A 14530-nucleotide genomic window follows, 5' to 3' on the forward strand; every position below is an offset into this window, starting at 1 on the left:
TGTTAAGGAGCCGGAACTCGCTGGTGTTGGTCTGTACCCACCTGGCACAGACACTTTAATCTGTACCCGCCTGGCACTGAGGTGTTAGTCTGTACTCGCCCTCCACGGAGACGTTAGTCTGTACTCGACTGGCACCGAGACATTAGTCTGTACTCGACTGGCACCGCGACACTAGTTGTACCCGCCTGGCACCGAGACGTTGGTCTGTACCCTCCTGGCACCAAGACTGGTAGTGCAGAATTCAGTGGGTTAAAGCAGGCAGCGAGAAGACAATGCAATGTACAGACGTTAGTCTGTACCCGCCTGGCACGGAGATGCTAGTCTGTACCCGCCTGGCACGGAGACGTTAAGTCTGTACCCGCCTGGCACGGAGACGCTAGTCTGTACCCTCCTGGCACGGAGATGCTAGTCTGTACCCTCCTGACACGGAGACGCTGTTTCTGTACCCTCCTGGCACGGAGATGCTGGTCTGTACCCTCCTGGCACGGAGACGCTGGTCTGTACCCGCCTGGCACGGAGACGTTGGTCTGTACCCGCCTGGCACGGAGACGTTGGTCTGTACCCGCCTGGCACGGAGACGTTGGTCTGTACCCGCCTGGCACGGAGACGTTGGTCTGTACCCTCCTGGCACGGAGACGCTGGTCTGTACCCTCCTGGCACGGAGACGCTGGTCTGTACCCTCCTGGCACGGAGACGCTGGTCTGTACCCGCCTGGCACGGAGACGCTGGTCTGTACCCGCCTGGCACGGAGACGCTGGTCTGTTCCCGCCTGGCACGGAGACGCTGGTCTGTTCCCTCCTGGCACCGAGACTGGTAGTGCAGAATTCAGTGGGTTAAAGCAGGCAGCGAGAAGACAATGCAATGTACAGACGTTAGTCTGTACCCGCCTGGCACGGAGACGTTAGTCTGTACCCGCCTGGCACGGAGACGTTAGTCTGTACCCGCCTGGCACGGAGACGTTAGTCTGTACCCGCCTGGCACGGAGACGTTAGTCTGTACCCGCCTGGCACGGAGACGTTAGTCTGTACCCGCCTGGCACGGAGACGTTAGTCTGTACCCGCCTGGCACGGAGACGTTAGTCTGTACCCGCCTGGCACGGAGACGTTAGTCTGTACCCGCCTGACACCGAGACGTTGGTCTGTACCCTCCTGGCACGGAGACGTTGGTCTGTACCCTCCTGGCACGGAGACGCTGGTCTGTTCCCTCCTGGCACGGAGACGCTGGTCTGTACCCTCCTGGCACGGAGACGCTGGTCTGTGCCCTCCTGGCACGGAGACGCTGGTCTGTGCCCTCCTGGCACGGAGACGCTGGTCTGTGCCCTCCTGGCACGGAGACGCTGGTCTGTGCCCTCCTGGCACGGAGACGCTGGTCTGTGCCCTCCTGGCACGGAGACGCTGGTCTGTGCCCTCCTGGCACGGAGACGCTGGTCTGTGCCCGCCTGGCACCGAGACTGGTAGTTCAGAACTCAGTGGGTTAAAGCAGGCAGCGAGGAGGCAATGCAGTGCCTGCGTCCGAGCGTGAATGAGCCCCAGGATTCATATACCGGCTTTGTGTGTCTGTAAAGCAGCCAGCAATTTCCTCTTCTATACCGTCATCTCCGAATCGCTCTGAAATCAGAAAATCCTATTCTGTGTTCATTCCACACCGGAGGTCTCGGCGCTCACTGGAGGTGTCTGCGGGACTGTCACTGCGCCATGTTCAGCTGTCAGTTACTTTCAGCGCCGGCAGTGCTTTGATGTTCCTGCTGATGAAAGAGATTGCTGAATATTTTATGTTTGGTGGGGGGGGGGGAGATTTCTCTCTTCCATTCATCGTTGGGGGATATTGCTTTCTTTGCCACGCTGGTATAAGTGACACGTTTTGTCATTGCTTTGTTCTATTATGACTTTGTTTTCATGTGTGAGTTCTACCTTGCATGGCCTGTAAGCACCATGTGATGGAATATTGTCAGGATCGGGTATTTGTGTATCTATGGGGCTGATTTACTAAAGACAAATAGACGGTGTACTTTGCAAGTGCAGTTGCTCCAGAGCTTAGTAAATGAGGTAAAGCTTCCCTTTGCCAAGAATTCCCAATCACATGCAAAGAAAAAAAAAAATTTTTTTTGTTTGCACGTGATTGGATGATGGAAGTCATCAGAGCTTCTGCGCATTTAACTAAGCTCTGGAGCAACTGCACTTGCAGAGTGCGCCGTCTATTTGTCTTTAGTAAATCAACCCCTTACCCTAGGTTCACATCTGTGCGGGTGGCGCCGCTGCGGATCCGCAAGAAAATCCGTGCAGCCGCACCGCCCGCACAGAGAATTGCGGATTTGCGGGCGGGTGCCATTAGTTCTAATGGCACGCCGCCCGCACTGGAAAACGCAACTGTACTGAGAACCGAGGTTCCCCCGCGTGCTGCGTTTTCCAAAGAAGTGCAGGGACTTCTTTCCCTGCGTGTGATGGGAGTCCATTCAAGTGAATGGGCTCTCATGCCGTGCAAAACGCGGCCCGCAAGTCCGCATAGATGTAAAACGGGGGTTAGTGTTTCATGAACTCTAGATTGGACTGTTGCGCTTGGAAGAACATGACTTCTAGCCTAATTGTATATAGCCCAGGGGTGGGCAACTGTGGCCCTCCAACTGTTTGTGAACTACAAGTCCCATCATGCCTCTGCCTTTGGGAGTCATGCTTGTAACTGTCAGTTTTGCAATGCCTCATGGGACTTGTAGTTCTACAACAGCTGGAGGGCCACAGTTGCCCACCCCTGATATAGGATAAAAAAAAAAAAAGTTTAACCGCTGGACCTCTGCATGGCTTTACCCTCTTCATGACCAGGCTACTTTTTGCTATGCGGCACTGCACTACTTTAACTGGTAATTGAGCGGTCATGCAATGCTGTACCCAAATTAAGTTTATATCCTTGTTTTCACACAAATAGAGCTTTCTTTTGGTGGTATTTGATCACCACTGGGTTTTTTTCACCCTATAGCAGGAAAGAAGACCGAAAATTTGGGGGGGGGGGGGGGATATTTTTTATTTTCTGTAACAAAACATCAAATTAAAAAAAATTTCTTCATAAATTTAGGCTGAAATGTAGTCTGCTACATGCCATTAGTAAAAATAAATCTCAATAGGTGTATATTCAGGGCTTTTTTTTTTTTTTTTTTTTTTAAGCGGAGCGTGGGTTCCCAGCATCTGGGGCAACACAAGTTTTGGGCAACAAGCTTCAGTCAATGGGAGGCGAGTTTGCATTGAAGTCAGTGGGATGTGGTTTTGCATTAAGGTCAATGAGACGTGGTTTTTGCATTGCAGTCAATAGAACACAATTTTGCATTGAAGTCAATAGAACACAATTTTGCATTGCAGTCAATAGAACACAATTGTGCATTGCAGTCGCTGGAATTTGTCGAGCCCCGAGTTAATTGGTTTGCGAAAGTTATATCATCTGCAAACGATGGTGTGTGTGTGTGTATATAAATATATATATATGTGTGTGTGTGTGTGTGTGTATATATATAATATATTTTTTTATGTGTGTATATATAATTTATTGAATTGAAAATTGAGCAATCCTGATGTACTATTTTTTTTGTCATTTTTTGGAAAATGAAGTTAAACTTTGTATAAGTGCTAAATAGAGATTAAAAGAAAAATAAAAAATTTTCAAATATTTATTTTTTTAAACATACTGTCACCAGTGCAGTACAGCCTGTTAATATATCTGGTGTGGCAGTGATCAGAGATACTGACTGGTGACAGTAAAAAAGACCCCCAAATAAACCTTTTTTTATTCAATTTAAAGTTTTTTTATTTTAATTTTTCTTTTACATACTTTCATCAGAGTGGTTCAGTTTCATATCAGGTATATATGAACGGGATATAATCATAACAGCTGTGATTACTATCAGGTGTTGGGATTGGCCCACAGCTGTCACATGCTACAGGGTGCTCTGATTGGGCCAGGTACCATGTGATAGCTGTGGGCCAATCACAGCATCACATTACTAAGCACATTTATTATGAATGAAACCCATTGATAACTGTTGTGTTTACGGACACAGCGATCATGATGGCAGCCGGTGAAGTACATGTACATGATCCAGCCTGCCCATGCCGCACACCCACAGTAAATGTACTGTGGGTGGGGACTGGTTAATTAGCAATTAGAATATACTGTATGATTTCCTATTTTAATATATGTGTATACAGTTGCAAGAAAAAGTATGTGAACCCCTTGGGATTACGTGGAGTTTTGCATGAATTGGGCATAAAATGTGCTCTGAACATCATCTAAGTCACAACAATAGAAGAACACAGTCTGCTGAACATAATACTACACAAACATTAGATGTTGCCATGGTTTAATTGCACATAACATGTAAACATTCACAGTGCAGGGAGGAAAAAGTATGTGAACCTTTGGACTTAATAACTGGTTGACCCTCCTTTGGCAGCAATAACCTCAACCAAACGTTTCCTGTAGTTGCAGATCAGACCTGCACAACGATCTGGAGTCATTTTGGAGCACTCCTCTTCACAAAACTGTTTCAGTGTAGCAATATTCTTGGGATGTCTGGTGTGAATCGCTCTCTTAAGGTCATGCCACAGCATTTCAATCGGGTTGAGGTCAGGACTCTGACTGGGCCACTCCAGAAGGCGTATTCTGTGCTGTTGCAGCCATTGTTTTGTTGAATTACTTGTATGCTTTGGGTCATTGTCCTGTTGCATCACCCATCCTCTGCGGAGCTTCAGTTGGCGGACAGATGGTCGTACGTTTTCCTGCAAAATGTCTTGATAAACTCTGGAATTCATTTTCCCTTCAATGACAACAATCCGTCCAGGCCCTGAGGCAGCAAAGCAGCCCCAAACCATGATGCTCCCTCCGCCATGTTTCACAGTGGGGATGAGGTTTTGATGTTGGTGTGCTGTGCCTTTTTTTCTCCACACATAGTGTTGTGTGTTCTTCCCAAACAACTCAATCTTGGTTTCATCTGTCCACAGTATATTTTGCCAGTAGTGCTGTGGAACATCCAGGTGCTCTTTTGCAAACTTCAAACGTGCTGCAATATTCTTTTTGGACAGCAATGGCTTCCTCCGTGGTGTCCTCCCATGTACTCCATTCTTGTTTAATGGTTTCCTTATTGTAGATGTGTCAACAAAAATGTTAGCTAAAGACCTACAGAAATCTCTGGCACATGCTGACACTCTGGGTATGTATGTGTGTGTGTGTATATATATGTATGTATGTGTGTGTGTATATATATGTATGTATGTGTGTGTGTATATATATGTATGTATGTGTGTGTGTGTATATATGTGTGTGTGTATATGTATGTGTGTGTGTATTATATATAATGTCTATTCAGACTCCTGCACAGGGCTGTAACTGGGCCGTAATGTCTCCATAGCCTCCTCAAATCCTTTCCTAGATCCCACAGCTGCTGCCTACAGCCACCCCTTGCCACTTTTGGTAGGCGTATCGCCCACTGAGTACAATCCATTCCCGTTTCACCCTTGCAAGTGCCCCACAGCCTTGAATCCGGGGTTCAAAGGGTCACCACAGGCAGTAGGGAGGCGAATACAATGTCTTTTGAACACCTGTCAACCAACTACTTTTGTTGCCTTATGAAAAGCTATCCACTACAGATTGCTTTTCTCAAACAACACAAGTATATACTAGCCCTTGGGAAGTCTATGGATGCCATGTTGTCTCTGTCCCGGCACTCATGATTGACAGCTATGATATCCCAAGTAGGAGGGCTAATCACATCCAGCTTTTTTTTTTTTTTTTTTTTTTTTTTATTCTTCCTTGTGTACATCACTGTTATGGGCCTGGTGGTGACCCCGATGAATAAATAAGTGGTTTTCAAAGAACTTTTGAAAAAGTACTTTTTTCTGAGATTGCACCGAGATCGTTGTATAGTATCTTCCTCACAAAGTAATATTTTCATCCAGACTTTACAATGACGACACGAGAAAATGATCTTATCTGCAGACGCGATGATTTCTCTTTTTGTATTTTCAGCTCTCTTGCCCAAACGCGGAAGATGATGGAAGACAAAGGACCTCGAGTCGCCGATTACTTCGTAGTGGCTGGACTAACCGATTCATCGAAACCACTTGAAGAGGAGATCCACTTTAATGATGCCTGTCATAAGATAGCTAAACCAAAGGAACCAATCACAGATGTTACAGTGATCATTAAATCCCTGGGGGAGGAGGTGCCTCAGGGGTATGTATGTATAGACACTACTCCAACCGGACTCTCGGCCGACCTCAATAATGGGAGTATCCGAGGACCTCAGATATATCTGTGTTATAGGAGAGGAAGAGACAAGCCTCCGTTAACAGATTTGGGGTAAGATCCACGATTATGTTTGATCCTCCACGGGGCCCGGCGCTGCCAGTCTTTTACCATGTGCTGTCCTGGGCTATTGTAAAGGCTTTTTTTTTTTTAAATAATAAATATGTTCTACTTACCTGCTCTGTGTAATGGTGTTGCGCAGAGCGGCCCAAACCTCCTCTTCTGGGGTCCTACGCCGAAGCTGTCAGCTCTTCCTCTTCTGGGGCCCCCCGCCGGCGCTGTCAGCTCCTCCTCTTCTTTGTGTGCCCCCGTAGCAAGCCGTTTGCTATGGAGGCACACCTGCAGGCTTGATACCAAGCCGGGCTGTGTGTGTCTATTGATACACACAGTGTAGCTCAGCCCCGCCCAACCACTCCCTCCTCACAAGATTTGCTTGACAGCAGCAGGAGCCAATGGCCTCTGAGCAGACAGAGCCACTGCAGATGGGCACTGCACTGGATTGAGATCGGGTTTAGGTAAGTATACGGGGGGGGGGGGGGGTGAGGTGGTGATAAAAATTGGGGACAATTTGTACCTTTAATTCAGGGAATGCATTAGGCCTCATGCACAGGGCATTTTTGCAGCCAATTTTAGGAGGAGTCAAGCAGGTATTTTTTAACCACTTCCCTTCCGGCCGTTGTATATAAACGGCTGGATGATGGTAGCACAGGGTCGGGTGGCCGTTTATAAATGGCCTCCCCGCCCCGAGCACGCAACACTGCGATTCGGTGCCCGCTGTGTTTTCCCGTCGTACGGGACCTCTGTGCGATGTCCCGATCATGTGATCACTGATTGGCCAATCAGTGATCACATGAAGAGTAGTAAGCAAGATGTCACTTCTGACATCCTTGCTTACTACTAGTGAAATCTATGAATGATCACAGAGGTCACATGGTACAGGGCTATTCACAACAGCCTTGTACCATGTGACAAGCTGTGACCAATCACCGCTCACACAGTATTTCTCAGTGGCTGCAAGAATGCAGCCAAAGAGAAGGAGAAATGATTGCTGTTACAGCCTTTATGGGTGTAAAAGCAATCGGTGTAAAAAAAAAAAAAAAAATCATCACCCCCCCACACACGTAGTACAGTGTCACCATGGATGCTTCAGTCGGCTGCACTTCATCCGGTTCCACGATGACGTCACTATGTAAAACGAGGAAATGGCTACGCGTTTCAGGGCTGGAAGTGCTTAATTTGATTGCTATCACAAGGAGGCTAACAAGCCCCCCCCCCCCTTCATGAGGTGGCATTGAGCAGTGACAGGTACTCCTTTATTGAGACACTGGGGCTCCATTAGACCCCTGATGTCTCCAGTGCTGCTGATCAAGCACAGATCGTGCTTGATTAGCTGCTTCCCTGGCTGAGCAGGCAGGGAATGACAGCTGTTAATCCGGAAGTGATGGACAAAAAAAAAAAAACCCCAAGATGTCATCTTGGTCTAACCACTTACTGACAAGATGTATATACAGTTGTGTTCAAAATAATAGCAGTCAGACATCACTAACCGGATCAGTCACTGTTTTTGGTGGAAATTATATTTCTACATGGCAAATAATTTCCTATCAGGTGTAGTAGAGTAATAGAAATCCAACAGACCCGACAGTCATGACATGCATGCTGCTGATTCTGTGTCATTGAATCACTCATTGAAAGGGGCGTGTTCAAAATAATAGCAGTGTGGAGTTCTATTAGTGAGGTCATTCATTCTTTGATAAACAGGTGGCAATGATTGCCCTTATTTATGGAAGGAAGGCAGCAAATGTTGTACATGCTGGTTACATTGCATTTCTCTCTGAAATTCTGAGGAAAATGGGTCGTTCCAGACATTGCTCAGAAGAACAGCGTACCTTGATTAAAAAGTTGATTGGAGAGGGGAAAACATATAAAGAAGTGCAGAAAATGATCGGCTGCTCAGCTAAAATGATGGCAAATGCTTTAAAATGGAAACCAAAACCTGAAAGATGTGGAAGAAAGCAAAAAACTACCATTGGAATGGATAGAAGAATAGCCAAAATGGCGCGGACTCAGCCAACAATCCGCTCCAGGAAGATGAAAGAAGGTGTGACGTTCCCTGTGAGGACTGTTACAATTAGAAGACGTCTATGTGAAGCCAAGCTATCTGCAAGAAGCCCCCGCAAAGTCCCACTGTTGGGAAAAAGACGTGTGCTGAAGAGGATACAATCTGCCAAAGAGCACATTGATTGGCCTAAAGAGAAACGGAGCAACATTTTGTGGACTGATGAAAGTAAGATTGTTCTTTTTGGGTCTAGTGGGCGGAGACAGTTTGTCAGACGACCCCCAAACACTGAATTCAAGCCACAGTACACTGTGAAGACCGTGAAGCATGGTGGTGCAAGCATCATGATATGGGGATGTTTCTCATACTACGGTGTTGGGCCTATTTATCGCATACCAGGGATCATGGATTGGTTTGAATACATCAGAATACTTGAAGAGGTCATGCTGCCTTATGCTGAAGAGGAAATGCCCTTGAAATGGGTGTTCCAACAAGACAACGACCCCAAACACACCAGTAAACGTGCAACATCTTGGTTCCAGACCAACAAGATGGACGTTATGGAGTGGCCAGCCCAATCCCCGGATCTTCATCCAATAGAAAACTTGTGGGGTGACATCAAAAATGCCGTTTCTGAGGCAAAACCAAGAAATAGAGAAGAACTGTGGAATGTGGTCCAATCATCCTGGGCTGGAATACCTGATCACAGGGGCCAGAAGTTGGGTGACTCCATGCAACACAGATGTACAGCAGTCCTCAGAAACAGTGCGACTACAACCAAATATTCATGAAGTCATTCAAAGGAAAGCAAAATCTTCAAACATTTCTCAGTTTATATAGTGAATGTTTGAGTTTGTAAAGAAGAATACAAACACTGCTATTTGTTTGAACCGTCTAATATTCACTTTTCATCTATTTTTTTAGAGGAACAACACAAATTTGATGTATTTTTCTTCATGTTTTGATGTGGAATAGAATGTGTCGTGTTCCCAATGCATTTGTGTGGATGGAAATAAAAGCTATTAGAAGGATTTTCAGCTTTATTCACTTTTTTCAACACACTGCTATTATATTGAACACAACTGTATATGTACGGTGGTCAGCAATTGGTTAACGTTGCAATAATTAAAAATGACAACCTGGGTGGCTGAAAATGCCTGATGGCTTTACTGTTACTGTCGATCCTTCCCATGAAATCCTGCTTCAACGTGTTCTGGAGGCATTATATGTGTTCCCATGTAAACATCAGATTGCTCACATGCTCGGCCCTACAGTGCTGAAGTATTCTGTGTCTAATGCTGATGCTGTGTTTTTACTCTGCGTGATTCCCATGTCAGGGCTCAGCCAAATCTGCCTTTGATGTACATGCAAGCTCTGCGTTGTACATCTGCTCTGTCCTCAGTTGTCTGTTGATGTGTGTTGGTAGCTGAGAATATATTCAAAAGGGTCAGAGGAGAAATTGGAGGTCCGATAGACTCCCTGGCCCCTCCAAAAAGAGGACCTGTCACCTGCCTAGGCTTGTTCGCCCCCTTGGGATACTAACAAAGTAAAAGCGGAGCTCCACCCAAAAGGGGAAGTTCCGCTTTTACTCCCCCCCCCCCCCCCCCCCCCCGGTCACATCAAGCCCAACTATGAAATCATGTGACTTAAGGCTCATGTACACTGCAGCTGATAAACTGACGTTTAGGAGCTGTTCGGCGTTTTTTCCAGCAGCCCCTGGACTCCCCCTAATGTTTTCCTATGTGTCCGTGTACACATCTTCGTTTACAGGCATTTGAGTTTACAGTCGTTTTTTTGAACGGAGAAAATTTGCGTTCAGTAGATTTTATCAGCGTTCCAAGCGCTTGTAAACGCGGCTAACTGCGTTTATAAGCGTTTACGTTTGAAATTTTTTTTTAAACTCTTCCAGCTCCCGATGCTGTCCAGAGCCTTTTTTCATCATGAAAATTTTTTTTATGTATTATTTATTTAAGGTAGTTGTATATCGCCGTCCATTTACGCAGCGCTTTTACATATGTGTTGTACATTCACATCAGTCCGTAACCCTCAAAGGGGTGTACAATCTAAGGTCCCTAACTCACATTCATACATACACATACTAGGGCCAATTTTTAGACAGGATCTAATTAACCTACCAGCATGTCTTCGGAGTGTGGGAGGAAACCGGAGTACCTGGAGGAAACCTACGCAGGCACAGGGAGAACATGCAAACTCGAGGCAGGTGGTGCCGTGGTCGAGATTCGAACCAACAACCCGAGTACTGCCAGGCGAAGGTGCTAATCATTTAACCACTGTGCTGCCCCATAAAAATGCATGCAAATCATTTTCAAGGTACTCAAGTGGACAAAACACTGAACACAGGATGTTCCTACCAAGCTTGTCACACATTGTAATGACCAATTCACACCTCAGACCTCTCCCACCCTTGGAAACAAAAGATATGTTAATGACCAATTCACACCTCAAATTCCTCATGAAGACCCCCTGCCAGGTGACCTTAATGACTCCCCCCACCAGACACCTTTCCCACCCTTGGAAACAAAAGAAATGTTAATGAGCAATTCGCACCTCAGACCTCTCCCACCCTTGGAAACAAAAGATACATTAATGACCATTCACACCTCAGACCTCTCCCACCCTTAGAAACAAAAGATATGTTAATGACCATTCACACCTCAAATTCCTCATGAAGACCCCCTGCCAGGTGACCTTAATGACTCCCTCCACCAGACACCTTTCCCACCCTTGGAAACAAAAGAAATGTTAATGAGCAACTCACACCTAAGCTAATCTCAACACATACTGCTGTCTCTGCTTCTACTCTCTGTATTTCTCTGAAACAGTCTGAAATAGTTAATAATTTACCACTTTTTGGACGGTTATCCTGTGCTTATCTTTAAAAATCGCTTCTAAACGTAAATGCGGCTAAACACGGTATGCAGACGCGTCAGAACTGACATTTTTTTAACCTGCGTTTACCTGCTGTCAATTTCCAGCATTCAGACGTGAGTTTATCAGCTGCAATGCACATGAGCCCTTACACTGAAGTCGCACGTTTTCAAAGTCGGGTGAGATGCCAATTTCAGGTGCGATTTGCAAGACATCTGACACAGGTGTCTATGCAAATCGCACCAAATATAGTATATGTACTACTTTTAGAAATCGTTCATTTGAATGCAAGGAAAAAAAAACAAAAAAAAGCATTTTTGCTTGCACATGATTGGATGATAAAAAATCAGAAAAGCTTCCCTACATTTCAGAGCAGAACAGTGCCTTAATGGTTAGCACTTCCGCCTGGCAGTACTCGGGTCGTTAGTTTGAATCCCAACCACAGCACCACCTGCCTGGAGTCTCCCTGTGCCTGCATGGGTTTCCTCCGGGTACTCCGGTTTCCTCCCACCCTCCAAAGACATGCTGGTAGGTTAATTGGCTCCTGTCTACATTGTCCCTAGTATGTGTATGTATGAATGTGAGTTAGGGACCTTAGATTGTACGCCCCTTGAGGGTTAGGGACCTTAGATTGTACACCCCTTGAGGGTTAGGGACCTTATATTGTACGCCCCTTGAGGGTTAGGGACCTTAGATTGTACACCCCTTGAGGGTTAGGGACCTAAGATTGTACGCCCCTTGAGGGTTAGGGACCTTAGATTGTACACCCCTTGAGGGTTAGGGACCTTAGATTGTACGCCCCTTGAGGGTTAGGGACCTTAGATTGTACACCCCTTGAGGGTTAGGGACCTTAGATTGTACGCCCCCTTGAGGGTTAGGGACATTAGATTGTACACCCCTTGAGGGTTAGGGACCTTAGATTGTACACCCCTTGAGGGTTAGGGACTGATGTGAATGTACAATATATATATAAAGTGCTACGTACATTGACAGCGCTATATAAGTACCTGAAACAAATAATTCTTTATTTATTACGGATTTTCGTGCAGATCTGCAGCGGCACCACCCGCACATATGTGAACCGTGTGTGTGTTGGAAATATATCTTTTTTTTTTCTTGCACTCTCTGAGAATGCTGTTAGTAAAATGTTGTAATTTCACTTTCAGAACTTCTGTAGAGTATTGCCGAGTCCGGTTTTCTGAATAGTAGTAGAATCTTGTCTTTATCATGCATTTATGGCTGCTGGCATGTGGTGGGGGGGGGGGTTTACACGCAGTCCTGGTGGCTGAAGTGTGTGTAAATCTGACAAATCAGCTTGAAGAATTTGGGCGGTGGATCGCTTTCAACAACCTCCGTCAGTGTCATTCCTCCCCAGCCCCAGTGTGCCACCACCATGTTTCCTGTGCTCTGCGCACCCATTGGCTGGCCCGGGACCCGCATGGCGGGTGCCATGGGGTACAGGGAAAGAGATGAGCCCATCTGCTGATCTCCCCTTCCTGCTAGTTGCCTGGAAGTGATGTGTAAAATGTCTCTTCCAGGTCCTGGTGTCCCTTTCCCTAGCCAGTATGGCCAGGAAGAAGCTAATAGAATGCCATCTGCTCTCCATTAGCTTCATTGCAGTGCAGCTGAGACGACATCTTTTTTTTTTTTTTTTTTTTTTTTTTTTTTAGACCAATAGACACACATCTCAGGAAGAAGGGACCCCGCTTCGAAACGCGTCAGCTTAACCAAGAGATTATCTCCCTTCCTGATGGGATTTGCACGTGTCTCCTAACCCAGCGTTTCGCTGTTCATTTTTAAATTCCTTTTATATTGTTACTCTTGTGTGTAATTAATACAATAAATGTATTCATTGCCTATTGAGGTAATGCACAAGGTTGGTGCGCTCCTGTTTTTTATTCTTTACACCCCTGATATGTCATTAAAGAGAACCTGTCACCAAAAAAGAATCCTCACATGGGGGACTTTGTGCCCCCTATGCAATGAAAAATAAAGTTTTTAGTGAAAACCAAAGTGTAAAATATTAAAAGGTACACCCAAACACTTTAAAAAAATAAAAATAAAAAAATGTTCTCCCTCTACTTCTACGCACGCACGCCCACCGGTTGTTGGGCGCCTACGCATGAAAACGTTGATTGCGATACACATAATACATATCACCACACAAGCCAATGTGAGAGCAATAACTCTAGGTCCAATATTCATGGTTAATGCTAAACAGATGACCTTTAGGGGCTTTTAACCCCCCTGGCGGTATTCCCGAGTGTAGCTTGGGGTAAAGTTTCAGCACCACAAGCGGTAACCCCCCCCGAACTACACTCGGGAATACTCTGCAGCGTTGCTCCGGGATCTCTTCTTCACTTACCTTGTCCTGCGCTCCCGCGATGTCCCCCCTGCAGTGTCCCCAGCAATGTCCTCCGGCCGATGCCGGTATCCGTCTTCTGGGTTCCGTTCGCTGCGACGTCGGGACATACGGGGGACGGAACTGGCGGGAAATTTAAAAATGTGAAAGTGACATTCACTAAATACACTAAAATCACATAGTATAACATTCCTGTATCAAACCATTTCACATACATGTTGTCCCGAGTGCTTTGTCCGGCGCCCTGCCTGCATTTTTACTGTTCTTTCTGCCTGGAAACTGAGTAGAGATGAGCGAATCGAACCAGGCGAAGTGGAATTCGTTTCGAATTTCAGGAAAAATTCGATTCGCGTCGAATCCGAATATTAGCATACTTCGGGTGCGCGAATCGGATTTTTCCCGATCAGCCGGCAAAAGTGTCCCTGCAGAGAGCTCCGCTATTTCTGACAGTTCTCTGACAGTTCCTTCACATGTACAGCGGTTGAAACATTGTATCTGTTTGTTTCCATTTAGGATACAGATGTTTTTATTCGGAAACAGATACAATGTTTCAACCGCTGTAAATGTGAAGGAACTGTCAGAGAACTGTCAGAAATAGCGGAGCTCTCTGCAGATACACTTTTTGCTGTACTGGAATACTTCTTCTTTTCATTCTTCTTTTCATTCTTCTTTTCATTCTTCTTTTCATTCTTCTTTTCATTCTTCTTTTCATTCTTCTTTTCATTCTTCTTCTCATTCTTCTTCTCATTCTTCTTTTTATTCTTCTTCTTCTTTTCATTCTTCTCATTCTTCTTTTCTTCTTCATGAAAAGAAGAATGAAAAGAAGGAGAAGAATGAAAAGAAGAAGAAGAATGAAAAGAAGAAGAATGAAAAGAAGAAGAATCTTTTCATTCTTCTCATTATTCTTTTCATTCTTCTTTTCATTCTTCTTCTTC

General features: G+C 45.6%; 1 protein-coding gene across 1 annotated transcript in view; it reads left to right on the forward strand.

The window, feature by feature from the left end:
• Positions 1–461: 461 nt before the first annotated feature.
• Positions 462–14530, forward strand: part of LOC149428167 (C-myc promoter-binding protein-like) — a gene marked incomplete at its 3' end in the record, with an annotated part of 41528 nt that continues 27459 nt past the window's right edge. Inside the window, exons 1-2 of the mRNA XM_089667640.1 lie at positions 462–757; positions 6007–6339. Of these exons, the coding sequence (XP_089523766.1) occupies positions 462–757; positions 6007–6339 (629 nt within the window). The remainder of the gene's footprint in view (positions 758–6006; positions 6340–14530) is intronic.

The sequence above is a fragment of the Staurois parvus genome, unplaced genomic scaffold (assembly GCF_062004578.1).
Source record: "Staurois parvus isolate SC_StPar_1 unplaced genomic scaffold, SC_StPar_1.0 ptg003446l, whole genome shotgun sequence".
Classification (NCBI taxonomy): Eukaryota; Metazoa; Chordata; class Amphibia; order Anura; family Ranidae; genus Staurois; species Staurois parvus.